Source organism: Schistosoma mansoni (assembly GCF_000237925.1).
Source record: "Schistosoma mansoni, WGS project CABG00000000 data, chromosome 2 unplaced supercontig 0120, strain Puerto Rico, whole genome shotgun sequence".
Lineage (NCBI taxonomy): Eukaryota > Metazoa > Platyhelminthes > Trematoda > Strigeidida > Schistosomatidae > Schistosoma > Schistosoma mansoni.
Genome location: NW_017386000.1, coordinates 673,380 through 700,173, shown reverse-complemented (window position 1 = coordinate 700,173; position 26,794 = coordinate 673,380). Strand labels below are relative to the sequence as shown.

At 37.0% G+C, this 26,794-nt stretch overlaps 1 protein-coding gene across 1 annotated transcript in view; it reads left to right on the top strand.

The window, feature by feature from the left end:
* Positions 1 to 375: 375 nt before the first annotated feature.
* The window catches only part of Smp_129710 (Uveal autoantigen with coiled-coil domains and ankyrin repeats protein, putative), a gene marked incomplete at its 3' end in the record, with an annotated part of 30,320 nt that continues 3,901 nt past the window's right edge, over positions 376 to 26,794 (top strand). Inside the window, exons 1-17 of the mRNA XM_018791577.1 lie at positions 376 to 399; positions 441 to 508; positions 541 to 578; positions 615 to 719; positions 759 to 838; positions 874 to 941; positions 978 to 1,104; positions 4,129 to 4,315; positions 4,659 to 4,768; positions 5,423 to 5,621; positions 6,769 to 6,822; positions 7,482 to 7,631; positions 9,320 to 9,514; positions 14,449 to 15,123; positions 16,300 to 16,634; positions 17,919 to 18,129; positions 24,765 to 26,392. Of these exons, the coding sequence (XP_018645285.1) occupies positions 395 to 399; positions 441 to 508; positions 541 to 578; positions 615 to 719; positions 759 to 838; positions 874 to 941; positions 978 to 1,104; positions 4,129 to 4,315; positions 4,659 to 4,768; positions 5,423 to 5,621; positions 6,769 to 6,822; positions 7,482 to 7,631; positions 9,320 to 9,514; positions 14,449 to 15,123; positions 16,300 to 16,634; positions 17,919 to 18,129; positions 24,765 to 26,392 (4,235 nt within the window). The 5' untranslated portion in view covers positions 376 to 394. The remainder of the gene's footprint in view (positions 400 to 440; positions 509 to 540; positions 579 to 614; positions 720 to 758; positions 839 to 873; positions 942 to 977; positions 1,105 to 4,128; positions 4,316 to 4,658; positions 4,769 to 5,422; positions 5,622 to 6,768; positions 6,823 to 7,481; positions 7,632 to 9,319; positions 9,515 to 14,448; positions 15,124 to 16,299; positions 16,635 to 17,918; positions 18,130 to 24,764; positions 26,393 to 26,794) is intronic.

The window sequence follows — 26,794 nt, the reverse complement described above, 5'->3', positions numbered from 1 at the left end:
TAGTGTTTCTCTGTAGTGTCGGCACAGGCTCTATAGTACTTTATAGTATGTGTATTTGTAAACTCAGAATGAAGAGTGAAGAATGTGACATCCCTTTCCCTAGTTATTACCAGTCAGTAGTTACAAACTCTGGATTATTCAAATTAGAATTGGTTACAATGACTTGAACATGTCCAGACTTTTTCTTTCCAATCCTGGACATTTTCTCATTCTTCATGCAATTCATTTTTTCGTATTCAGTAGTTTTCCATTCCTACGACTTGAGGTTTCTGTGCTCGTATGATGGGTATTTTAGAGTTAATTGTTACTTATAACTTGCTGACTGTAATTAATAGTTCTGATATCCCATTTGTTTTCAGTTCGCTAATATTAGGTGGATCTTATCAAGTCTGATATGAGGTTAGGGTTACTATATTTAATATAAGAAACATTAATTTCAGTGACCATATGGCTGGAAAACCAAACAAAGGCAGTATATTTCAAGTTGAACACTGTTATGGCCCTAATAGTATGTAGAATCTTGCAGTTAACTCTTTCTAGATTCTAATGGTTTGGGACGAGCTTCAAGTCTTGAAGAGGTGATTAATGAGTTTTATTTTGACTAATGTTTGTAGACTTTAGGCGATATGAGACGTGAAAATTTTCGACTTAGACTGTTACTGTATAACTATGAAAGGACCTATCGTCAAGCTAATGTACCACAGGATTTGGAGTCATCGGTAAATTCTGTCCAAGCAAATTATCTAATAAATAAACAGAGAATATTTGCTGCTGAGTCTGAAAACATCCTCCTGAAAGAAGCGCTTAGTGAAAAAGATACACTACTAAATTTCTCGTCGTGAGTCTATTTAGTTTTTGCATAATCGATCCTAGGAAAATGAATGATCAACTTCGTGAGCAAATAAATATTTTAAAAGAGAAAAGCGATAATATTGAAAATGGTTTGTTCTGTCCTTTGATAAATCACTTAATGATAGACTGGCGGAAGAAATATGATATTCTACATACTGAATTTCAATGTGCCCAAGAAAAAGTTCGTGCTTTGGAGATGTCTATACTAGCCAAGGATACAGAATTTGCAAAGTGTAAGAATGAATTCCAGAGGTGAGGTTTTTAAAAATGTACAATTGTCAAGTCTAGTTATCTCAGTTCAGCATATGTATTTGAAAATGTTTCTTATGTGTTCGCATAGTTGCACGGTGTTGTCAGAGTTAGATGTTTAAAGATTAAAAGAGAAACCAGAAAAAAGGTAATTAAAAAAGGCGGAAAGATTCAACAAACAAGATGGTTTCCCTTTCGACTGTCAGTTTCATTAATCATGTAAGATTTTCAACCATCAACTTTGCTATCATTAGATTCTTAGCTAGTAACTCATATTTCATATCATTCTCTAGAATAATAGTTATTGACAACTTTGGTTAATATAACATATTTACTGATTACACTGGCATTTCATTAACATGGTTCACCGAAATTAACATCCCTCGTTTTGGTTGGTTAGATAAAACTCGGAGGACATCACCAACTTTCTGGGACTCATGACAAACATGATCATAGTATAGTTATGAGGATTCATCGTGTCATTTCTGAGCTAGAAAGTATACCAAAGCTTTTATCAACGGTTGTTATGCAAATGTGCGTCAGCTTATAAAAATATGACGGAATGGTTCTTTACCGCTCGGCTTTCACCAGTTTAATGTCATTGGTACAAACCTCATCACACCTGCTTTTGTCTGGACATTGGGGTGATCTCACTGACTTTCTTGTGATAAGTGTGACTCAAGTTATTACATCAATCTTTACTTGGTTTCTGAGTTGAGTAATCCCCAACATTAAACATGTAAAATAAAGGGTCAATAAATAATAATATCATCGAAAGCATTGCTCGTATGTGATGAAATACCGGGGTTAGTTGCCAAATGTTCAACTAATTAGGTTAGTTTTAGTTGGTGAACATATAAAAGCTGACTACGTTAATAATTCGTGATGTGCCGGCAGGGATATGAAGAGGCTTGATGATTGTTTGGTCGAAAGGTGTCAATCGATAAATCCTTTGTCAAATTGAACACTGCGGATTTTAGGATTCCTATTCTTCGTTCATAGAAACTTTAGCTATTATAGTTCCAAATTATTCATAGTAGAGCAAGGATCTATATAAAATGGCTTTTTAAGTTACGCTTTCAGTTGCCTTGCTGAATGCCTTAATCGTACGAGCGATTCGTCATCACAAGTTTTGTCACTAGTTCAGACCCTTTCCTATCTTTATAGCAGTGATGACTATTTAATTATTGGGTCTAAGGTCGGGAAAGGTAAGAGACACAACTAGTCCAGTTTCTTATTTCTTATAACAAATACTTCTGTCGTTTATTTCGAAGTGGCGTAACAGTCCAAATCATCCTTGAATTGTGATCTTACTCTAGGGTATTTAACGCTAGTGGAACTGGATACGTTTTTCATTATCAGAAAGCTTATTTATGTACAGTGTTTGCATTTGTGATTTTCTTAGTCATAGTACACAGCGATAATAAACTGAACGTAAGTCTCATCAGCCCTTGTGGTCTGGTGTGTGACGAAATATCAGCACGGATACAGAAGGCTCGACTAGCTTTCACCAACTTGCGTCATTTATGGCATAGGCGAGATATCCGTCTAGCAACCAAAGGACGGGTTTACTGTGCTGCAGTTCGTTCCGTCCTACTTTATGGCAGTGAAACATGGCCGATAAGAGTAAAGAATATTTGTAGGCTGCTAGTATTCGATCACAGGTGTCTTCGAAGCATTGCTCGTTCACCTAGGATCACCGAGTAAGTGATACAGTCGTTAGAAAACTGGTACTAGGTAAGGATGGAAAATCGATTGAAGTAGTGAAACTTCATTAGTTGAGATGTCTGGGACACGTGCTACGTATGTCCAACTACTGACTGCCATGATATGCAATGTTTTATGGCGTAGGAGTAGGTTGGAAGAAAGCTAGGGGCGGCCAGACCAAAACGTGGCACAAATTCATGAAGTCACTGACAAGTGGACTGAGCCATGTTGGTAGGTGTAGACTGCCTTGTTGAGATTCGCGAGATGATAACAACCGATAATTTAGAGACCTTGAGTGACATGGCTCAAAATCGTTTGCAATGGCGAAGGTGCATCCACTCTTTGTGTTCTCCCAAATCCTAATCTTCTGAATTCTTCATGTCTCTATTTTTTTTCCCTTTTCAAATCTATTCCACTGGATTGTACTCCTTGAATAACATCTTCAAACCCTAATCTTTCCGATTACTGCTTATACTCTTACTACTTCCACCACTATGGGATTTGAATGGACAACTGCATTTCAGTGCTAAAGAGGTATGGCAACTCGAACTGATGTACGTACGTGCGAAGTTCTACGTTGTGACTGACTGACTGACTGACAATACATTCACGGTTGAATCTAAAAGTTACCCGTCTAGTAAAAAGGTCTTCAATCCAAATCGTATCATCTGATTTTAGGGATTAGATAGTAGGCCTTGGGTATTTAGTGGTCAGAAGTTTGTGTGCTTGTACCTAAAATGTTCTGCTGACTATTTGCGCTCGTAGCTGTCCAATTTTGTCATAATTTTAGCCATCCTTCGCAGAGTTCTTAGTAAGACTTTAAGTATCTAGTGATTAGACACATCATTTCAATATGTTTTGCAAATCAATAAAAGCTATTTGCTATGCTCCACAAAGATCAAGAGCACGATACGGAAATCACCATGTGGGAATACAGGTAAACAGACTTAAGTGGCTATGAAATAAGCTTGGTTATCGTTATATACTAGTTTGTAAGCTAGTATCTGCAAAGTAGGCTACTTTTATTCTACATTTCAATTGTTATACTTTTCTGTAAATGCTTGGATACTTTCCGAGTACACAAACCAAACTAGTTAGTTTCTTTAGATTCCTATTCGTATCGGTGCATTTAATTTGTAATAGTGTAAAATTTTAGACATTGTTTATCTCGTTCTCCTATAACTCACCCGTTATTTTCATACAGGAATACTTGAATATGTTTGCGATCACTTACATACTTATGGTTCAGTTTCTGTAGTTAATTGCTATGTATATGATGGTTTAGTAGGCATAATTTTACTTTGTGTCCATGTTTTCTAGTTCTATAGCTAGGCTTCAGGCGGAGCTTGCATTCAGTCAACACACTAATAAACGTTACAGACGAGAAATTCAAATGTTCCGAACAGAAGCTGATGATTTACGTGCCACATTAGAAACTGTAAATAAGAGTCATGTGAGCATTGATGTTAAAGACCTAAAACCTGACGATCTACATACTTCTGAACAGGTAATTTAACTGTGAACACATCTTCATAAATTTACATTTAGAAAGAAACCTTGGTTGAGTAAGAGGTTTCTGCCGCATGAATTTATATTACATAATACTTAAATAAATCTTTCTGAAGTATGAATCTATGGAATTTATAGAACTAAGAGAGTGGTCTTTAGCCTTTATATTTCAGTTAAAATTGTTTATACAGTCATTCTTAGTTTTGTATAGTTGGGCTCTTAAGTAAATCATCTACTTTAATCATTTTTGTGACTTTATGGCAAGGCGATTCACACATCTACTTTCTAGTTGTCAAAATATATTACCTAACATTCAAATATCAAGTAAATTTGTGTCTTAGGACCTACAAAATATAGTGGGTCACGAATGCTTCGTCGAAATGGATGATCCAGCTACAGACTTAAATGATAACTTTGTGTATGATACTTTTGGAAAGGAGCGTATGAACATGTAAGTGAAAACGAATTATTGGAATAAGAGCTTAAACATCTTCAGATTTGACTGTCTTTTAAATGATATCAGAATTTGCTCAACAGACTGTCTTGTACCATTTGATTAAACCATTATTAATATAGTAAATCAGTGTTTGGTAGTGTGATTTAGTGGTTATTTTGTTTATCCTTTTTATCACTGGTTTACTAGTTTCAAACTGACGTCCAACTACACTTCGTTCCAGACACTTGAGTAGTATCACTCGTCCTCATACAAAAATTGAGGTTCGAGTACATAGACTTATCAAAGTATCTACTTTCAGTAGTTTATTAAAAATCGTTCTTAACGGTTAAATGTACTAAGAATCTCTTTTTATACAGTCAATATTTAATGAAAAATAAATGTGCTTTATTTATCTGTAGATCAATATTAATACTGTAATGGCCACTCGTTAAGTTAGAATGTTTCAGCACTATAAAATATTTTTACACGAAGTATGTACATTTTGCTATGTATTTATTAAGGATGAGTTCATTGTTGTTGTTATTTATTCATCCCAGTCTAACATTACTTCTCTTTGTATGATAACCTCTGATAGAACTTATGGAATCAATCACCTCAATGTAATCTAAAGACCCCAACCACCGTCTCTAGCTTATCTCCATCTTTCAGTACTTCAACTGGCCATGAGGATGGTGTTGTTAGGACTCCTTTGAAAGAATTTAATAGTCTACATAATCAAATTCCAAGTGAAGAATCTTATGCAAAGTTAACAGATCGATTAAATTCAGCTCGACATTTGATTTTAGAACTTGGTAACGAAAAATTACGAACTGACAAACTGATTGCTTCAATGAAATCTACTCATGAGGTAAATATCCATTTTGTGTGTAAATCTAAAGATTTTTTAAATATTTGATTTATTGATCTGAAAATGGATTTCTTTTTAGACTGAAATTTTTCTGCTAATCACAAAACATTACTGACTATCATACATCTACTTTATCCTAGTTTCACATTCTTTATTTACAATTCTTTCGGAAATCAGGCTATCTAAAGAGTTGATTGTTGTAGAGGTAATCAGTATTAAGTATATTTGTCTTCATTTTTCAACCTCATCCAATTTGTTGTCTTGTATAATGGTCTTCTTAACTTAAAAATTGAGCCACATCCTGTTGAAAATCCCTAACTTGGGTTATTTGGAATGTACCAACATGTCTCCGATAACACCAAAAGTTCGTTACATCATTTTATGCACTAACTAGAATATATAAATCCACTCATTGGACTTATACCAAAAAGTAAACGTTAAAGCGTCTGTTATTAATTTACTTTTCTTAATCCCGAAGTGACTAAATGGTGTATTATAACCCTCTCCCCCTATTTTTTCAGTATATTCAGGTAATTCTTCAGTTGATAGCAGATTTCAGTGACGGTCCGTTCTTCAGATTGACCGTAATAGTGTTCCTGTTTTGTCGAACTAGACCATAAGTGTATTATTCACAATCTCGTTTAACGTACTTTGTGCTAGTAAATTTTTTGCTTATAGCGTTTGCGTTTATCCTAATATGTAGTGAAGGAACCTGTTGTCACATAGTCTCAAAATTCTAATAGTAATTCTCGGAAGTCATCAATCGCAAATAATAAAGCTATAATAATTAGACCTCAAGACAAACTGCTGATCTTAGCCAGAGGTGTTACTCTTTGTGTAATATATTTGATTTGGTAGTCGAAATCTAAACTCAATTGGCCACACATACACACTCTGTATTTGAATTTGACAAGTTTTAACCTCCAAGATATATATATATATAGCAAGGTTTATCAATAAATCAGTTATTAAAAATGTGATGACACCATGCCTAGATAAGTTGATTTCACACGAAAAAGATAATCTCCACTTCCTATTATTTGTTGTACGTATAAGGTTATTTGATTGTAGTACCGTCTTTAACACCTTTTCTAATATATATGATCGGTTGAAGTATTGTCTTTGTTTTTTTAATGTTCCTTTTCAGAAAGAAATATCGGCGCTGAAAGATAAATGTGAATTAATTGAAGCTCAGCTAATGGTAAGCTGATTTATTCTTTACTAATTCAAAATCTAATTTGAACTGTTTTTCTAGAAGGAAAACCAACTAAATCATGAAGAACTTTCTCGGAAAGATACGGAAATTGAGGTTACCAATTATTTTTATTTAATTTTTAATTTATTTATTAAACCTTATTTGTTTATGGTATTGTCATTTCAATATTGTGTGATGAGTATCTAAATATTACATTATATGAAATAAATCATACTAGAGATGACAAGTTAGTATTATTATTTAAAGTTTATTCAAAGTTACCACATTTTACGTCGTCATAAGGACTAAAAATCCAACATAATCTCGAATTTACTAGATTTAACAAGAAAAACAAATCTGTCTATAACTGAGTCTAATGATGTATGCTGAGGATGAGAGGAACGTTGTTTACGTTACTGGATTCAACCTGAGTTGCCCTCTTGAACCCTTTCTAGCCAATGCGCCGTTTGTCTGACAGCGTTAAAAGTAGTGGGGATATGAGTTTCCCAGTATTCCAATTGCTTTATTATATCCGTACCGATAATCAGTTAGCTTGACGATATTAATCAGTAGTTACCTTAAGGGGCTTTACACTGCAATGTTCATTTGCTCATATTTAATTAATAAAAATTAGCGTTTTTTCCTTCCCTACTATTACTTTTTAGCGCTTAAATAATCAAATCAATGAATTAATTGAAAAGTTGGATACATCGTTATCTGTTCGGGAAAAACTACAATTTGATTTAGATCATTTAACTGAAAAATTTGTAAGAACTAAACGCGAATGTACAGATCTCCAGGATCAACTAGATTCAGTAATTCTTTTTTTAAATGTTGCTTATTTATTTTAATGGTTATTGTAGACTAATTTAATATGTAACTTTATCCAAACTATATTTTGCAATATGTTTAGAATCTGATTTTTATTAAGCTTCATTGAATGCGAAGCATATGAACTTGAATAATTTTCTGGTTGATATGTAAATATGTGGTTTTCCATAACCTTAATCATAAATTTAAAATACATGCTACTCATTTACAGAGTAGAGATGTATGTACTTGACTTCGAGCTTCACTTTAAATGTAAGAACTAGTGATATCATACTCAGCTGCTTGAAATGAAGTAGTTTTAGTGTGTTTGAAACCAATAACCTACTGATTAAGAGTATGATGCTATGACCACTGAGGGATCACTAAAAAAAACTCATTCTATATGTCCAATTCAATTAAAATTTGTAAGTGAAGCATGAGGACTGCTTTTTCTCATTCGAGATAGAATTTCCATTCTCCAAAGTCAATACATATTTCTCGGAGTTTTAGACAAGACATTAAGAGAATAAAGGGTTCTCATCATGGAGCACCTCTTGATATCAGGTATTTGATCCCTACCTGGGTGTATTGATACAATAACTTGATGAGAACAGTTTTTATGCATCCTAGTGAAGTTTCATCTTATTAATAATTCTTCATTATAATAAAGTATAAAAGAACATTAGAGAATTCTTTAAAATGAGGGAGAAAATGTATAGTTTAGTTGGATACAATTGAACTATTTAGCTCAGGAAATTCAACACCATCAAGGGAATGCTTTAAAATATGAGCAAATAAAATCACTGTATGAATATGCAATCTTAAAAAAACCAAGTTGGTGAGTGAATCCATCTCCTCCACTAGTATCCATTTGTAAAAGTTACTCAATATTCTATATTCATCATTTTTCTCAGAAAAGTATTTTCGGTGGTACTGTAATTTATGGACGGACCGACCAGATTTAAGACAGAGAGGCTTGGATTTTTGCTCGAAGTTCATTCATCTACATCGCTGAATACCATTTTGGCTTTATAGCTGTTATCAGCTCTTGGCCGAATCCCTAACACTTATTTCTAACTTCTAACTCTGACTCCTGATCCTAATTTCTCACACTAATGGCTAACCTTATTTTGATACTAGTAATTAGTTGAAGTTTCTCAGGGCCACTTCAATTATTACTCGAAGGTCGTCCATAAAGTAAAGTCTCACCTTATTTTACTTAACATTGTCTTTTCGCTACTTATTGTTGACTTATTCATGCAATTATCCTGATTTAACCTGTCACGCAGTTATTCATTTTACATCGATTGTAAAAAGGAACCATATGTAAATCCATTTATGAGTTTTAATGATGTGTAACAAAATCAGAAATTATCATGTTGTCCATTTTTTTTCAAAACTCCAAATGTCAATCAAAATGTCTCAGGCTCTGTGTAATTTAATTGCGAGAGTCATTATCTTTTATCTATTTAGTTTCAGGGGTTTCGGAATCAAATTTTTATTATGCAAAGAAGGATAGGATATTTAAGGTATCCAATAAGTTAACCAGTTTAGGATGCATTAGATTCCATCGTGTTTTGTCTCATTAATTATCACTTCTGATACATTCTAGTCTGTTTTCATATTTTTGCTATCCATTATTTCCGATATTTTTGTTTCAAAATGGTGTCCAATTTTGGAATTTCACCTACAGTTGAGGATCGCAGATCAACAAAAATATATTGAAACTGTGAATGTGGATAAGAATAATGAAACGAATGTCATGTGCACACCGCATACAAATTGTACCACTGATAATCAGGAGACAGCTTCAATAAGTCGCTTACGCAACCTATATGATTTGATACACGATTTAATGCTAAGGTTGAATGATGTTCGTTTTACTCAAGTAAGTATTTTCAATATCATTACAATCTACCTTGAGGGTCACCACAAAATGTCTCTTTTTTTTGTCTGTCTTGCAGCATATAGTTCTCTCAAATGACCTTTTTTTCTGTCAAATGTTTAACAGGTTTCGGTTGAATGTCTAAATATTTTTAGTTAGCTAACTATAGATATAGTAGAGCCCTCCGATCGTTGCTGCTACCTTGACGTGGTGGTTGGGCTTGCCTATCGTGATGAAGCAATCGAGCTATGCTGGCTGGAACAATCGTTCCTCAAGATCCTACCATGCCAGACAGGTCGGTTGAAGAGTGGTGAGACTAAAAGCAGCAAACCCAAGGTCCGAAGGCGAAGTCGTACTGCTGACTGTACAGAGGTGTGAGGGCAAAAAGGTGCTTTCTTCAGACAACCAACATAACAGCGATGCTGCCTTCCCACAAGGAGGGGTGGGGTTAGAAAATGTCGACCCTAGAAATGCACACCTCGCCTTATCCCACGGATATCCGTCTCCGGCGGTAAGGTTTTTTGAAGAACGGAGCTAACACAAAAACTACCCACAAAAAGGTCGTGTGTGACCGACCTCAAGCAGTTGTCCCTTGGGCACTGCGGTCACGCTCTCAGGTCATGAAGACCACTTCTAACCCAATTTCCTTTTCAGGTACCTCTAGAAGAACCCTTCCACGGTGTGGGCAACCGGGAAGTGATAACTGCCCTCATACCTCTAACAACACTCAAGACCACTGTATTCATAATCAGTCTCCTTCAATTCCTACTATTCCTTCTACCTTGACTTTCAACACTAAACTTCCCCTCTCGGTTTCCTCCTCAAGTGTCACCATGGCCAACGATTCTAGTGCGCGAAACGCTGTCCCAGGTCTACTAAAACCTCGCTCCAAACTACACATTGCAGCCTTCAACGTCTATGATTTAGTCAAATCGGTCAACAGGCCTCCTTAGCTAAAACCCTAGAATCTCGTGCCATTGATGTATGCTGTGTCTCAGAAACACGCATACAGGATCCCAGTGTGGTCATTCACTTGACCTCACCTCGCCAAAATGGACAGCCAACGAAATACACCCTCCGTGTATCTGGCGACCCGTTGGCTAGTTCTCGTGGACTTGCAGGTGTAGGCATAGCATTAAGTACAAGGGCAGAACAGGCACTACTAGAATGGATCCCCGTTAACGGTCGCCTGTGTGCTGTCCGGCTAAATGGCTCCGTAAGAACTCGGAAGGATAGGGACACACGTCGTTGCCTTTTCGTCGTTCCTGCCTACGCTCCCACTGACTGCAGCCATGATGAAGTGAAAGATGACTTTTACAGAAAGCTCTCTGAGCTTCTTCAGAAAGCTAAGCGCTCAGACATAGTAGTCGTAGCGGGTGACTTTAATACCCAGGTAGGCAGCTTAAATCAAACAGAAAGACATTTAGGTGGGTGTTTTAGTATTCCGGCTCAACGAACCGATAATGGTGATCGTCTGTTGCAACTATGCTCAGACAATCGTTTATTTCTAGCAAGCACTAATTTTAAACATAAGGAGAGACATCGTCTAACATGGCGACCACCTGCACCAAACCAACGATGGACTCAAATAGACCATATTGTCATCAGTCATCGTTGGAGAGGCTCAATAGAAGATTGTCGCTCGTATTGGAATACTTGTTTAGACTCTGATCACGCTCTAATACGAGCGCGCATTTGTCTGCGCCTCAATGGACGCAGGAAAAGTACACTAAGAAGACCCATGAGGATTGAACTGGAGGACGAGAAAGTCAAATGCGAATTCCAGAAACAACTGAGTTCACATCTAGGCAGTTCTGTAAACAAGACTTACCCAGATGCTGCTTGGAAAGACATACGAACAGCTGTGGAAACAGCAGTAACATCTATTAGTCATTTAAACCATAGGGCTCCAAAAAACCAATGGATTTCTTCTAAGTCTATTTCACTGATCGATTCGCGTAAACTCATCCCATCAGGCTCTGAACATGACGAAGAGCGTAAACAAATTAGATCTAGGTTAACTAAAAGTCTAAGGAACGATCGTGAGCAGTGGTGGACAACGAAAGCAAAAGAAATAGAAAAGGCAGCGGCTGTAGGGAACACCAGGCAACTATTCAGACTAATAAAAGAAACCGGAATTAAGAAGTCAAGTGTAAGTGAGACAATCTCCGAAAAAGACGGAACCCTTATCTGCTCTCAACCCAAACGTTTAGAACGATGGGCGGAACACTTTAAGGAGCAGTTTAACTGGCCTTCAGCTACTGCACAATTACCCACTATTCCTAGAAAACCTGAATGGAACATTGAAGTAGGCCCCCCGACCCTACTTGAAGTTCAAAAGGCTATAGGTAATCTGAAACGAGGAAGAGCAGCTGGTCCTGATGGATTGGCTCCAGAGGTCTTTAAATATGGTGGTTCAATTTTAGCGATTAGGTTGACTAATATTCTGGCTAAAATCTGGGAGACGGATGTAATCCCACTTGACTGGTCTCAATCGCTGATTGTCCCAATATATAAAAAGGCGTCAAAATCATCCTGTAATGACCATAGAGGGATTAATTTGACTAATATAGCATCTAAAGTACTAGCCTCAATAATTATCGGGCGCCTAACTAAGACTCGTGGACTGCAAACACGAGAAAATCAGGCTGGCTTCAGACCTGGTCGTAGCTGTATCGACCACATATTCACCATTCGTCAAGTTTTAGAGCACAGACACGCTTATCGGCGTCCGATAATGATAGTTTTTCTTGACTTGAAAGGAGCATTTGACTCTGTAGACCGAGAGGTTCTGTGGCAGTGTCTGTCATTGAAAGGTGTACTTCAGAAGTACATAAACCTTGTAAAGGCTCTTTACTCGAACACTATTAGTCGAGTGAGAGCTTATGGCGAACTGTCATCTGACTTTGCAACCTCAAATGGTGTCCAACAAGGCTGTCCACTATCCCCGTTTTTGTTTAACTTCATTATAGACCTGTTACTGGAAATAACACTCTCTTCGACTGAATCTACAAGAATTGATCTCCTACCAGGGGGACCACTAAGCGACTTAGAATACGCAGATGACATCGTCCTGTTTGGTGAAGACGCTGACAAAGTGCAGAGTCTTCTGTCAGAACTGAGTAATAATGCCAGGATGTTTGGGATGCGCTTCTCTCCATCTAAATGTAAATTGTTACTCCAGGACTGGCCTGTATCAACACCTGAAATAAGGATAGGGAGTTGAACGCGTCGACAGCTTTACTTATCTTGGAAGTCTGATCAGCCCTGATAGGTTGGTGTCTGACGAAATCTCAGCACGGATTCAAAAAGCTCGTTTGGCTTTTGCCAGCTTACGTAAACTATGGAGAAGGAGAGGTATTCGTCTACCAATTAAGGGACAAGTATACTGCGCAGCAGTTCGCTCTGTTCTACTTTACGGCTGTGAAACATGGCCATTAAGAGTAGAAGATACTCGTAGGTTACTAGTATTTGACCACAGATGCCTTAGAAATATTGCTCGCATCTGCTGGGATCGCCGGGTAAGTAATAGTGAGGTTAGACACAGGGTAATTAGGGAATGATGGTAAATCAGTTGATGAGGTCATGAATCTTCATCGACTGAGATGGTTGGGCCATGTGTTACGAATGCCTGAACACCGATTACCACGACGCGCTATGATGACTAGTATTGGGGACGGTTGGAAGAGAGTTAGGGGCGGCCAAACCAAAACATGGCATCAGTGTTTGAAGTCACTAACTTCTAGCCTGAGCCATGTTGGCAGATGCAGACTACCTGGTTGGGGTCCGCGTGACTATCGTAACCAATGGTTGGAGACTCTAGGTGACATGGCTCAGAATCGATCACAATGGCGTAGGTGTATACACTCTTTATCTTCCCTTAAACCTTGAGACTAAAATTGCTTCATATCTCTCTTCCTTCCTATACTATATCCTTATATACAACCTATAATTTATATACTACTACCAACACTAAATTAACTACTATGAATCCGGTGTTGATCTTGTTGTGCTAACGAGGTATGGCAACTTGGACCGATGCATATATGTGCCTGGTCCTACGTTGTAGCTGACTGACTGACTGATAGTAGAGCCCAAACGTTTGAATTCACTTCATAAGCGACGACTATTTCTAACCTAATTATGGCATGCTGTGCTAGTTATTTTTTCCATCTTGGAATCCTTTCGTTAGTTTGATATCGGATCTCAGTTTTCCATTGTTTGCTAATGTACTAAATCAGTCAATATCCAGTTCATATCGCATGATTTAATTGCAGAACTATATCTAGGATCTTATCATTTTCTGTCAATTAGAATAAATAATGTATAATAAACGATAGATAGGTCTATAGTCCTGCTCCTTAATATTCCCATGTATTTATTTTTGTATATCACTATTATATGTATCCAACACTTCCAACAGACTGGTACCAGATTTATTTGATTGTGGAATCATGATTCGACACTCTGGTTTAAAGGCTTAATTCACTTGGCTTTATAGTTGTCAGTCAACCCTACAAAAATATAATATACAATTATTTGGATTATGTAATTTAGACCTATATATTCATCGCCAGTTTTGTTTCTGTTCATTTGTCATAAAAGTTGATTATTTATCAAAGCTTATTAAGTAGAAGGTTAGGAAAGATATTGCTGCAACAAGGTTCGGGCATTAAATACAGAGTAATGTAAGATATATTGTACTCAGAAATTCTGTCGTATTTTACCTAGAAACCAAAACAACTTGATTTTTCAAACAGCTTTAAATTTTGATGAAAGAATAATTCTACCTATTTCGTGACGTAAGTTTTTATCTGTATTGATGTCATCGACTTATCTATAGTAATTGTTTTCCTTGTTTTATTTACACGAAGATGGGCCATTAATTTCATTATTTACATTTTTCCCCTTCATTATTGTTATTCCATTACGTGTAGCATTCGGTTGTAGAGATGATCAATCGTAGTTTAGCAGCTGTGGATATCGAACACTCCCGCGAAGTTTCTCCATTACGTAAGGCTATTTCAGCTTCCGGTGGATTGGATCGTCCATCTTCAAATATCATTCCATTGAGCTTATCCCGGACAAATGCTACGTATGGTGGATTTAATACTTTGTTTGAAAATATGAGTAGTAGCATTAATAATCCTGTAGCGTCAAGTATTTATGACAATCCGACTTCAGAATCTATTGTGTCAACCGAATTAAATGAAACTGTTGCTGAATTACGCTTTGGTTGTCCGAGATCTCCAGTTAGTACCAACTTAAAATGTACTAGTAGAGAACATAGTTATCTCGATATTACGAAACCGCTTTCTAGAAATCAGGCTATGAACAAAGCTGCAATAAGGAATATAAGTTTACGCAGAAAATTGTTCGGTGCATCACAGCCTAAGAGTCAAACGGGGAATTTTGTTGAATCATCGTCAATGTGTGAAGATTTCAAAACTTCTGAACAGAATGTTAAGAAATCAGAAGTATTATTTCACAGTTTCACAGAGGACATCCATGATGTTACTTTTAATAGATCGACAAGGAAACCAATAAATGCTGGAGATTTAACTATGGTTGAATGGGAACATAAAGACATATTTGAACGCTTGTTAATTGCAGTAAGTAATTACTTTTCTGTTTGCTTTGATATAATAACAGGTTAATTTAGTATAAATGTGAATTCGATACTAAGAGATGTCACCTATCCTAGTTCATGATAAATTCCATTTCCTAGTATTGATTTTATGTTCAGATCATTGAAATGGAAAATAATACAACTTCTTATATAATATAAAGATAATCTTCACCAGAATTAGCATTAACTATAAACGTTCTATCCAAAACGAAGAATTTATTTAATTTAAAGTAGATTAATTCAGTGATTGAAGTTCCCAAATCTCCTAGGAAATTTTCAGTTTAAAATAACTATGAATGTAAATGTAAATAATCATCAAGTAAATATGTTCTGTATTTTTCTTTTCTTCCAAGTAAGATAGATTTCACACTAAACTATATTTTCAAATTTTATACATTTAATACAATACAATATATCAAAATGTTTCTATTAATTCACATGACTTTAATTAGCTGATCTTCTATGATACTACATATCGTTACAATAAACATCATTAAAAAAATTCATACTTACACTAATAAATATGTAGTAGTAATATTGCTTTTATCCTGTAACCTAATTGTCATTGTTTTACATAAAATCAGAAATCTTTTTAGTTAGTCATATCCTTAAATGAATTTTAGCGTTCTAATGTAAAAACTCAGGATCATATTCCAATGATGTCATATTTCTGGAAGACAATTCCTAATTGTAGTTATACTGTTTACCTAGAAATCTTTGTCAACATGTATTTCCATTTTTGTCACTATTCATTCTATAGTTAGTTATCTAGTTTAAATTTGTATCCGAAAAAACAACATTTGGTAGTCTGATTTACAATTAATGTTTGAAAATATCTTCACTTCAGAAATTTTTCTAGTTGATTTTAAAATGGTACGAATTTATTAGGTTGCTGAAAATTCTATGAGTTATATTCGCTGTAACTCTTAAAATGGAATGAATCGTTCGGTGGCATACTGGTAAACAATCCTTCGAGCTTATGCTATCGCAAATAATAATATTAATAAAGTGAGGCTTCCTCAATAATAATGCTATAAACAGCCTATAATTCATAATTTTAATTCGATAATTATTGGCGCAGCTAGTAGTATAATCGTGGTTTTACACCTTTCTATTAAAATTCATTTGCCAATACCATTTTTTTAAAAATATCGCCTAGATGTCAAGACTACGTGATGCCATTGAAGAATGCTCAGATATTGGCTCTGAGTTCTGGGATTTAGATGTAAAAAAACACTTATCAGTTTTACTTACTAGTCAAATGGATTCATTTCATGCTCATGTAAATCGGCCTAACGGTTCAATAGCTGATGGTGATGGTGACTCAGTAGATCTTGATGCAAAGGAAGCTGACAAAATTATTTTAAAATCAGCTGATCGCAGTGCTCGCTTCGATGGTGGCCAGTTACCTCCGTTCGATCCAATAGGTTTTATGAGTCAGAATGAAGAGGCTAGTTTAAGCCAATTGTATGGATCAGCATGGCGTCATCCAATGTAAGTAATTTACCTTTCTTCTATCTGTTTGTTTTTGTTTCAGAACTGAATGACTTTTAATGTCAGTCGAAAGGGTTAAGTAGTGCAATCTCTATTGTTATCGAAATTTCAGAATAAATTCCTTTTTGTCGATAAGTGATGGGTGCTAAAGAGGTATGGCAACTCGAACTGATGTACGTACGTACGAAGTTCTACGTTTTGACTGACTGACTGAGTATTTTTATTATGCTCACACTGATATACTGCAAATAATATGAATTTTTTGAACAGATTTGAGTTTGTACTACCTCTCATGTAGTTGTATTGGAACCTGATTTTTAGTTCTTTCGTGACAAATACATTTGTAGTATAATATCCGAAGTAATTGATTGATAATTAAGTTTCTGAGTTTCACATTGTTTATTTTAACTTGAACTCAATACCCGATTAAAAGAAACATAATGTGGAGATTGAATTTAATAGATTATATTTCATTGTTATCCATGGGGTTTTCTTAAATTAAGAAAGTTTAATTATGCTTCAGATTCTTATCTCACATGAGGATCGTAAGTGCTGTCAGAAGTATGAGGGCAGTTTTTGCTCCCCAGCTGCCTACACTGTAGAAGGGTACTTTTTCTTGAGGGACCTGAAACGAAAACTGTATTATTACTGCCCATAGTGACCTGGGAGCATGACCACACAACCCATGGTACAGTTGCTTGAAACCAGTCACACACAGCCTTGTTGTAAGAAGTTTGCAGTACATCAGTTCCGTGCTACAAAAGCCACTGTTACTGGAAATGGAATTAGGTGGGATAAGGTGAGGTGCGACACTTTTGAGGCCGATGCTTTCTAACCCCTCCCATTATAAGTAGGTAGAATTTCTGCAGATACTGGTCGCCGGAAGAGAGCACGACTGCTGTCACACCTCAGTCAGCAGTACGACTTCTCTTTCGGACCATGAGTTAGCTGCTTTCAGTTTTATCGTTTCTCAGCCGACCTGCCTCACATGTCAGGGCCTAAAGGAACAGTTCTTCAAGTCGATATAGCCCGATCAGGTCATTGCTATAGGCAACCTCGACCAAATTACGTCAAGGTAGCAGCTACAAGATCAAACCTTCATTCCCGAGCCCTTTCATTTTACAGAACCCATTCCGATTGAAATTTTTATTATATTGAGTTTTAACCATTTTTACCACACCTTTCTTATTTGACTGAAATGGATTAGAGAATTTCATCATTTCACAAGTTGGCTTTGTTTTACAGGAAATTATTTTTGTATTTATTGCATTATTTACTCTAAAGGGGCATTTCTACGAAATTACATGATATGAAAAATCTTAAGATACTCAGCGAGCAGTCACTCAACCAATCCTACACTGATTCGAATGGGCCTCTTAAAGAATCATCTATCCAATTGATCAATATTCCTAATAATGATGATAAGTCACTGTATGAAGCTAGAGACTTAAATAATAAGATTATTACTTTGGAAGCGGAGAATTCCACTCTACAGGTGTGTTTAAAATAAAACAATGTTTCGTTGCATTTTGTGGGTTTTTTTCTTGGTTTTCACATAATGTATATATATTTTGAATTTGAGTTAATTAGTTACTTGTAACTGAAATACGAAAAACTAGGATGTAATTTTCATTCGTACTTATACTGTTCTTCAAACAAATAAATTTAATTACGCAGTAATTAAAATAACTATCATTTATACTGTAATGGGATGGCCACTTGTTATTTTGATAGCGTCTACGAACAAAATGTAACAAATAGTGATATTTTGTTGTCAGTCGGTCAGCTACAACGTAGGACCAGGCATCGGTTTAATTTGCCATACCTCAGGAGCACAATAAGATATACACCGAATTCACAGAAGTAGTTGTTTTAATGGTGGTAATATATAAAAGAAAGATTGTGTATAAGGATATAATACAGGAAGAGTTAGTAGGTAGAAAGGAAGATACAAAGTCATTTTAATGTCACAGTTTAAGGAAAGACAAAGAGTGTATACACCTACGCCATTGTGATCGATTCTGAGCCATGTCACCTAGAGTCTCCAACCATTGGTTACGATAGTCACGCGGACCCCAACCAGGTAGTCTGCAGCTACCAACATGGCTAAGACCAGAAGTTAGTGACTTCAAGCACTGATGCCACGTTTTGGTTTGGCCGATCCTAACTTCCTTTCAACCGTCCCCGATACTAGTCAGCATTGCGCGTCGTGGTAATCGGTGTTCAGACATGCATAACACGTGGCCCAACAATCTCAGTTGATGAAGATTCATGACCTTATCAACTGATTTACCATCATTCTCTAATACTTTGTGTCTAACCTCACTACTGCTTATCCCGTGATCCCAGCAGATGTGAGCAATATTTCTGATATATCTGTAATCAAATACTAGTAACTTACGAGTATCTTCTACTCGTTTCGCAGCCATAAAGTGGAACAGAACAAACTGCTGCGCAGTATACTCGTCTCTTAATTGATAGACGGATGTTTCGTCTTCGTCACAGGTGACGTAAGTTGGCAAAAGCCAAACGAGCTTTTTGAATCCGTGCTGAGATTTCGTCAGACACCAACCCATTAGGTCTGATCAGACTTCCAAGACAAGTGAAGTTGTCGACACGTTCGACAACAGAAGACTCTGCACTTTGTCAGCGTCTTCACCAAACAGGACGATGTCATCGGCATATTCCAAGTTGATAAGTGGATCTCCTGATAGGAGATTAATCCCTGAAAATTCAGTTGACGAGAGTGTTATTTCCAGCAATATGTCTATAATGAAGTTAACCCGAAATTGGGATAGTGGACAGCCTTGTTGGACACCATTTGAGGTTGCAAAGTCAGATGACAGTTCACCATAAGCTCTCACTCGACTAATAGTGTTCGTGTAAAGTCTTCACAAGGTTTATGTACTTCTGAAGTACACCTTTCAATGACAGACGCTGCCACAGAACCTCTCGGTCTACAGAGTCAAATGCTCCTTTCAAGTCAAGAAAAACTATCATTGTCGGACGCCGATAAGCGTGTCTGTGCTCTAAAACTTGACGAATGGTGAATATGTGGTCGATACAGCTACGACCAGGTCTGAAGCCAGCCTGATTTTCTCGTGTTTGCAGTCCACGAGTCTTAGTTAGGCGCCCGATAATTATTGAGGCTAGTACTTTAGATGCTATATTAGTCAAATTAATCCCTCTATGGTCATTACAGGATGATTTTGACGCCTTTTTATATATTGGGACAATCAGCGATTGAGACCAGTCAAGTGGGATTACGTCCAACCCCTAGATTTTAGCTAAAACATTAGTCAACGTAATCCCTAAAATTGAACCACCATATTTAAAGACCTCTGGAGCCAATCCATCTGGACCAGCCGCCTTTTCTCGTTTCAGATTAGCTATAGCCTTTTGAAATTTAGCTAGAGTCGGCGGACTTACTTTAATCTTCCATTCAGGTTGTTTGAGAATAGTGGGTAGTTGTAGAGTTTCTGAAGGCCAGCTGAATTGCCCCTTAAAGTGTTCTGCCCGTCGTTTTGAACGTCTAGGGCTGAAAGCAGACAAGAGTCTCGTCTTTTTCCGAGATTATCTCGCTTACAATTGACTTCTTAATTCCGGTTTCTTCTATTAATCTGAGGAGTTGTCTGGTGTTGCCTACCACCGCTGCCTTTTCTATTTCTTTTGCTTTCGTTGTCCACCACTGCTCACGATCGTTCCGTAGACTATTGGTTAACGTAGATCTGATTTGTTTTCGCTCTTCATCGTCTTCAGAGCCTGATGGGATGAGTTTACGAGAATTCATCAGTGCAATAGACTTAGAAGAAGTTCATAGGTTGTTTGCAACCCTTTGGTTTAAATTACTAATAGATGTTACTGCTGTTCGTATATCTTTGCAAGCAACATCTGGGTCAGCCTCGTTTACAGAACTACCCAAGTGTGAACTCAGTTGTTCCTGGAACTTACTTTTGGCTTTCTCGTCACTGAGTTCACATCTAATGTTTTTTTAATGTGGTTTTTCTGCGTATAATAAGGCACAAGCAAATGCATGCTCGTATTCGAGCATAGTCGGATTCCAAACATGTATTCCAGAACGAGCGACAGTCTTTTATCGAGCCTCTCTAACGATGACTGGTGGCAATATGGTCTATTTGAGTCCATCGTTGGTTTGGTGCAGTGAGTCGCCATGTTAGACGATATCTGTCCTTATGCTTAAAATTATTGCTTGCTAAAAATAAACAATTGTCTGAGCACATTTGCAACAGACGATCACCATTATCTGTTCGCTGAGCCGGGATACTAAAATACCCACCTAAATGTCTTTCTGTTTAGTTTAGGCTACCTACTTGGGCATTAAAGTCACCTGCTACGAGTACTATGTCTAAGCGTTTAGCTTTTTGAAGAAGTTTAGAAAACTTTCTGTAAAAGTCATCTTTCATTTCATCCGGGCTGCAGTCAGTGGGGGGGGGTAGGCAGAAACGACGAAATCGTACGAGATTCTAGGGTTTTCATCAAGGAGGCCTGTTCGCTGACTTGACGTGTGGTACTTACGTTGAAGGCTCCAATGTATAGTTTGGAGCCAGGTTTTAGTAGATCTGGGACAGTGTTTCGCTCACTAGAATCGTTGGCCATGGTGACACTTGAAATTTAGCTAGAGTCGGCGGACTTACTTTAATCTTCCATTCAGGTTGTTTGAGAATAGTGGGTAGTTGTAGAGTTTCTGAAGGCCAGCTGAATTGCCCCTTAAAGTGTTCTGCCCGTCGTTTTGAACGTCTAGGGCTGAAAGCAGACAAGAGTCTCGTCTTTTTCCGAGATTATCTCGCTTACAATTGACTTCTTAATTCCGGTTTCTTCTATTAATCTGAGGAGTTGTCTGGTGTTGCCTACCACCGCTGCCTTTTCTATTTCTTTTGCTTTCGTTGTCCACCACTGCTCACGATCGTTCCGTAGACTATTGGTTAACGTAGATCTGATTTGTTTTCGCTCTTCATCATCTTCAGAGCCTGATGGGATGAGTTTACGAGAATTCATCAGTGCAATAGACTTAGAAGAAGTCCATAGGTTGTTTGCAACCCTTTGGTTTAAATTACTAATAGATGTTACTGCTGTTCGTATATCTTTGCAAGCAACATCTGGGTCAGCCTCGTTTACAGAACTACCCAAGTGTGAACTCAGTTGTTCCTGGAACTTACTTTTGGCTTTCTCGTCACTGAGTTCACATCTAATGTTTTTTTAATGTGGTTTTTCTGCGTATAATAAGGCACAAGCAAATGCATGCTCGTATTCGAGCATAGTCGGATTCCAAACATGTATTCCAGAACGAGCGACAGTCTTTTATCGAGCCTCTCTAACGATGACTGATGACAATATGGTCTATTTGAGTCCATCGTTGGTTTGGTGCAGGTGGTCGCCATGTTAGACGATGTCTCTCCTTATGTTTAAAATTAGTGCTTGCTAGAAATAAACGATTGTCTGAGCATAGTTGCAACAGACGATCACCATTATCGGTTCGTTGAGCCGGAATACTAAAACACCCACCTAAATGTCTTTCTGTTTGATTTAAGCTGCCTACCTGGGTATTAAAGTCACCCGCTACGACTACTATGTCTGAGCGCTTAGCTTTCTGAAGAAGCTCAGAGAGCTTTCTGTAAAAGTCATCTTTCACTTCATCATGGCTGCAGTCAGTGGGAGCGTAGGCAGGAACGACGAAAAGGCAACGACGTGTGTCCCTATCCTTCCGAGTTCTTACGGAGCCATTTAGCCGGACAGCACACAGGCGACCGTTAACGGGGATCCATTCTAGTAGTGCCTGTTCTGCCCTTGTACTTAATGCTATGCCTACACCTGCAAGTCCACGAGAACTAGCCAACGGGTCGCCAGATACACGGAGGGTGTATTTCGTTGGCTGTCCATTTTGGCGAGGTGAGGTCAAGTGAATGACCACACTGGGATCCTGTATGCGTGTTTCTGAGACACAGCATACATCAATGGCACGAGATTCTAGGGTTTTAGCTAAGGAGGCCTGTTGACCGATTTGACTTAGGGTACGTACGTTGAAGGCTGCAATGTGTAGTTTGGAGCGAGGTTTTAGTAGACCTGGGACAGCGTTTCGCGCACTAGAATCGTTGGCCATGGTGACACTTGAGGAGGAAACCGAGAGGGGAAGTTTAGTGTTGAAAGTCAAGGTAGAAGGAATAGTAGGAATTGAAGGAGACTGATTATGAATACAGTGGTCTTGAGTGTTGTTAGAGGTATGAGGGCAGTTATCACTTCCCGGTTGCCCACACCGTGGAAGGGTTCTTCTAGAGGTACCTGAAAAGGAAATTGGGTTAGAAGTGGTCTTCATGACCTGAGAGCGTGACCGCAGTGCCCAAGGGACAACTGCTTGAGGTCGGTCACACACGACCTTTTTGTGGGTAGTTTTTGTGTTAGCTCCGCACTTGTTGGGACCTTACCACCGGAGACGGATATCCGTGGGATAAGGCGACGTGTGCATTTTTAGGGTTGACATTTTCTAACCCCACCTCTCCTTGTTGGAAGGCAGCATCGCTGTTATGCTGGTTGTCTGAAGAAAGCACCTTTTTGCCCTCACACCTCTGTACAGTCAGCAGTACGACTTCGCCTTCGGACCTTGGGTTTGCTGCTTTTAGTCTTACCGCTCTTCAACCGACCTGTCTGGCATGGTAGGATCTTGAGGAACGATTGTTCCAGCCAGTATATCTCGATTGGTTCACCACGATAGGCAAGCCCAACCACCACGTCAAGGTAGCTGCAACGGTCGGTATTCTGTTGTAGAAAATGGAAAAAAAGAGATAACAAAGCAGCACTTTGTATGGAAATTAACTACCATGTTACAGAAATAAGATAAATGATTTAAATGTACTTAACCTTAAGTGTTGAATAATTAGTTGACCTATTGCTCTTAGTCGTACATTCTTAAGATATATGGCTACTGACATTGAATTTGAGTCTCTTCGTATTACGACGATTTGATAAGATAAATAATCAAGACATCATTGGAATTTCGGAATGATTTATCGTTTCACAAGTTTTTGTAGAGGTGTGATTTATTATTACTCTGGCAATTAGGCTCACGTAATTTCCTTTGTTTCATATTGTCGATTAATGAGCATTAGGTGGCCGTATAATATCATCGGCCTCCATACAGTTTTCTGACATTATTCTGTAAACACTTCTGATGGAAGTAGGTAGTTGTGGTGGTGTGGATCTGTTTTTTTGGAGAAAGATTCGGTCTTGAATATGTGGATGATGTCTTACCGTGAGATGGTACTAAAGTTATACAAATTACACTTAATTAGTTGGGAATCATTGTCCACTGAAATTCCATGTGCTTTTTGTCTTCTAAATACCAAGTACTTTTACAAGACTGATAGAAGCCCGTGTCTACACTCACTCTTAGTGACTATAACTCCAATGACGTCACCACTTTCAAATACCATCGTGCATTAGTTTTCGACACAGGAACTAGTTAGAAGAAATGGAGAGGTGATCTGTTTAGGACATGGTGTTTTGGTATGAAATAAATCTGCAAGACTGAAATATGTCAGATTATCACAACTTTGGTTAGGGCCAGAGAGACGTTGCAGCTCATTGACTTAAGATGTTATCAGGCATGGCTCAGAACAGAAACTACTAACAGTGCTGCTGTAGTTTTCTTTCACATTTTTCATAAAATTGTGGGCAACTCTTTTGATTGAAAGAATCTATCATAGTTTATCTCGATGCTCATTTGCACCAGTATTTTGTAATATTTTGACGTATGTTTGATTGTCATCAACTTGGTCTCGTGTGCTGTTACGGGTATGAGAGCTAATATCAGTTCACCGCTGCCCACACCGTGGAAGGGTATTTCTTGAGGTACCTGAAAAGGAAGTTGGATTAATGTTGGTCCTAAAGACCTGGGAGCGTGACCAAAAAGTCCAAGGGACAACTGCTTGAGGCTGGTCACGCAAGGCCTTTTTGTGGGGGATTTTTGACGTGTTAGCTCCGTTCTTCAAAGAGCCTTACCGCCGGAGACGGAAATCCGTGAGGTAAAGTGAGGCGTGACATGACTTGTATGTTTTATTTTTTTATATGGAAACTTGCTTATGCTACGTAATTGTTGGTGTTCCTTAATTTTTCCAGAAGGTGATTACAGATTTACTCGATAAAATGAAGGTTTCTGGAGTACTAAATCAAAGTGACCATATTTCTCGCGAAATTATTCATACTGAACCTGATAGTTCCATATCATTGGCTCCGTATGTTGTGTTTGAAAATCAGCGGACTGAAGAGCTTTCAAGTGTACTAGCACAATGTCAACAAAAAAATTATGAATTGAGGGAACAATACAGTCGTCTGCGTAATTTACTTTCAACACCCTCACATAATCAAAATGTTGACATTGGAAACGCTGAACTGTCTAATTTTGAAATTATCCATACAATTATCAAACGTCTCCAAACTGTAGTTAACTCTGAAAGTGAATCTGCAAATGTTATTGATCTGGTTGACACTGTCACATCAGAGCTTGTTGAATCTCGAGATTCAATCAATAATTTAAATGATCAATTATGCAAAATGGAAAAATATCTAAGTGAATCAGTATCATTATACGATTATCAATCTTTAGAAAATGAAATGAATTCACTTAAAGAAGAACTTCATCAAGTACTGGAGAAAATTAATGAATATAAAACTGATGTTCAATATGCATGCGATAATTTAGCTCCTTTATTACTTTTCAATGAATCTGTTGCCTTGAAAGTACTAGTTGATGATGTAATAATAAAATTAAATGATCAAAAAAATTATTCGAATTCTCTCAACACTGAGTTTCAAGCAATACTTGGTTCAGCTAATTGTCCAATTCCGGAAACACTTGATGAATGCATTAAAGTAATCAAGAATGATTTCTCAAATTATAAAGTAACTATTGATCAATTAAAAGCAGATAAAATTAATGCTATAAATATGATCAAAGAATTAGCACCTCAAAATGAAGATTTATGTACATTGTCTGATTATATTGGTTGGTTTATTGGTATTTTCAATGAGAAACAATGTAACTTTGAAAATTTAGAACAAAACTATCTGATCATTCAACAATCACTAAGTGATACAGTTCAGAAATATGAAAATCTTGGAACTACTATAAATGAACTTAATGATAAACTAAAAATATCTAAAAGTCAAGTTGAAAGTTTAGAAACAGAATTAGCTGATACGATTAAGTCACATGTACCAATTGAAGATTATGAATCAATTGTTACACAAATTAATGCAGTTGAAGAAGATCTTTGCAAAGCTCAATCAAAAGTTACTGAATACGAACAAGAATATGATTTTATTAAGAAATTAGTAGAAAGTACATTGATGAAACAATCAATCTGCTTAAAACACGATATTAAAGAGTTATGTACAAATTTTAATGTATACAAAAACTCTTTGGGATCGAGTGAAGCTGCGAGTAATAAATTTGAAACACATTCAACACAAACAGAAAGAGATAATGGGAAATTGGTTATTGAACAAACGTCGTTTATAAACATCCCTGATACTTCGTCGTTGATAAATGATGATATTGTCGGGGAAGAGGATATTAAACTGAAAAATTGCTTTGCAAACGAAATTGGATCTTATAAAGTAAATGTAGATCCTCAGAATAATATTCAAATCAGTGATATTGGTAAACCTACGCCAAATATTCGTAAATATAATGAATTAAAAGTTGCAGCATTCGAAATAAAAAATAAACTGATTAGTCGTACACAGTAAGTTATTTATTGTTAATCTACACGCTCATTTGTCATTATCCTATCATCAACGATTAATTAAATAATAATACATAAAGTACTTTGTCAATCAAAACCATTACTTCAAATGTATCATATTTAAATATCTAATATAATATATTTGATTTAATACATTTTATGTTGATAGATCGTTTGACATATGCTAGGTATTTATATATTTATGATGTATCGGTATATTACTTACTTACTTACTTACTTACTTACTTACTTACTTACTTACTTACTTACTTACTTACTTACTTACTTACTTACTTACTTACTTACTTACTTACTTACTTACTTACTTACTTACTTACTTACTTACTTACTTACTTTTCTTTACTTAGAAACTAAGCAGCCTAGTTTTACACCGGTTCTAAC